The sequence below is a fragment of the Cryptococcus neoformans genome, chromosome 2 (genome assembly GCF_000149385.1).
Source record: "Cryptococcus neoformans var. neoformans B-3501A chromosome 2, whole genome shotgun sequence".
Lineage (NCBI taxonomy): Eukaryota > Fungi > Basidiomycota > Tremellomycetes > Tremellales > Cryptococcaceae > Cryptococcus > Cryptococcus deneoformans.
In genome coordinates, this window is record NC_009178.1 from 604641 (window position 1) to 607029 (window position 2389).

Genomic DNA, 2389 nt, shown 5'->3' on the forward strand with positions numbered 1-2389 from the left:
GAGGGGGGGAGGGGGGAACAAACGTTGTGTTCATATCAAACAACCGAGGCGGCTTGTTCTGGTAGCGGTGTGAGATCTGACAAAAAGTCAGACACTACATATTGGTGTGATTAAGATGGTCGTGCGTCCATTTCCTCACATGTGACATTTATACCCTATACATAATTATAAACAGTACCCTCATACCTCCCCCCAAAAAGGGATAACGCACATCCAAACGGCTTATGACTGCAAACTACAAGTCATCATCCGCTTTATCCTGGTTATCGACTCCCTCTTCATCGTCCCTATCACCTTCATCCTCATGATCGTCCTCCAACTCGTCCTCTGGGACGGCACCGTCCTCCCCTGAATCGGGTATATCGTCTTGCTCCTCTTCCGCATGGCGGTTATGACCACGGCCAGCGGCACGTCTACCACTCGAGTCCCCGCCGTTCATCTTGCCTTTATTGTACTCTTCGATTACTGGGTGACAGATATCGTCGGGAGCGGGAAGGCCTGTTTCCAACATGTACATGTATTTCACCCGGACGAGACCTTTGATGAGCGTGATCCATGGGAAAGTGTACCAGCCAGATTTCAGCTAGATGGGGAAACGTGGGGTATCAGCAATAGTCTCGAAAAATGATAAAGAGATTGGATACAGACAGTGCAGACGCTGGAAAGATGTTTGGTATCATTGACATATCGCATGATAAAAGGATCGGTTATATCGCAGAGCTGATAGTCTGCCTTGGCTTTATGCAGGTACTGTCCATCGAAAGTGTTCGCCTTGCTATTTGAAAAGTTAAAAACCCGGGGCGACGGGAGTCTTGAGAACTTACCTGGGATCAATAGGCGGCCGTTTATTCTCCGCTATCAGTCGAGCTTGCTCGTCTTCCCACCAGCCTTCACGGCGATCCGCCTCTTCATCATTCTCGGGATTGGTATTCATCGGGTTTTTCACAGTCTTCTTATGGGCATAGAAGAAAATGTGCTGTAGTCTGGAGAAGAAAAAAAGTCAATTCTACGCGTCTTTTGGCTTGATTCGATCAGTGGTGCAGGGGAAATGGATAAACTGACTTTCGGGACTCGATATCAAGCCTCGGATCGTATCCGTATTTGACGAGGCATTTACTGTAGACACCCGTGTTGATGACATATGCCACACTCGGGAAATAAGCTTTCTCTCTAGATAGGCAGCAGCTGATTAGCCTTATTTCTTTGCAAAATACGAGAGATGAGGTGGCCAACCGCTTCATTTCACCCTGCTCCTCTTCCGAAAACTGGGCTAGTAATGATTGTTTGACCCAAACGGGTCTCTTCTCAAAAGCCTGATTCGAGTTAGTTTTGTTTTTGAAAATACCATCTTTGTCCGACCAGAAACTCACCTGTTTCAATTTCTGTAAAAGGGTTTGATTCAGTCTAGGCATTTTACCCTGTACGATCACGTTTGGTTCACGAGGGACATCGCCTAGCGTATGGTCATGTTGAATGATATGGGGTGCGAGACCGTGTTCTCGCGTATTATTGGCATACCGCGTACGCAGACGGCCGGTGATGGGATGGGCTACCTCCACGGGGACCACCTGGGGAGGCATTTTGAAACTGACGGGAAAAGTAAGAACGACACAAGAGACGGCAAAAATCAAAAAAACTTGCTTGTAGACAGCAGGCAAGTTTCTCGTAGAGAATATTGGAAGAGGCTGCAAGTCCAATTTGGAGCGAAATCTGGGCTGTTGATCGGTCGCATCGGGACGAGGTTCAATGTATTCCTCGGCCAAGGGAGGGAAAGAGTAGTTTAGAATAGCGTTGTCTACAGATGACAAAAGTTGGAAGAGCAGATTAGATATTGCCCCAGGGCAGTCATAACCTACAGTCAAGAGCTTTCAGTGAATTTATGAGCGACGCTGTCGGGCCGTCCGCATCAGGAGTCCACTGGTAGTCGGCCATGGCTGAAACGGACGTCCGTTCTCGTCAGCCACGATGGACCTTTGGCTGCAGACTGGGCCAGGCGGAGGGCGCAGTACTTACATACGAAGCGAACGGTGTGGTTCACTGTGCCTACCATTTCTGCTCTAAAGACGCCGTGTGCGGCATCTCCAGCAGCGCGCTCATCTCCAGCAGCGCGTTTTCGCCTGCGCTTTACTATTCTCATGAGGAGCTTCTGGCTGGGGATCCTGTACCCCCTGAGGGGCGGGCCCGGGGCGTCGCCACGGAAGCGGAGCTGGAGGTCGGCGGGGTGTGCTGCGGGGGCGTTGAAGCATGCGTTGATGTCGTCCTGGGCGGCGTGGCGGAGGATGGCGGCGGGGTGGGAGACGGGGCCGGGGTACTCGATGGCGGTGTACGGCTGCTTGGGGAGGGGGCGGAGCGGGGCGGGGGAGGGGGGGGCCATGGAGTGGAAATGTGG

General features: G+C 51.4%; 1 protein-coding gene across 1 annotated transcript; it reads right to left on the reverse strand.

The window, feature by feature from the left end:
* Positions 1-235: 235 nt before the first annotated feature.
* CNBB2280 (hypothetical protein) lies at positions 236-2374 on the reverse strand (the record flags this gene model as incomplete). Its single annotated transcript, XM_772197.1, has 8 exons — positions 236-583; positions 649-775; positions 825-983; positions 1063-1170; positions 1234-1313; positions 1371-1795; positions 1857-1934; positions 2014-2374. 8 exons carry the CDS (start codon positions 2372-2374, stop codon positions 236-238), a joined length of 1686 nt encoding a protein of 561 aa, XP_777290.1.
* Positions 2375-2389: the final 15 nt, after the last annotated feature.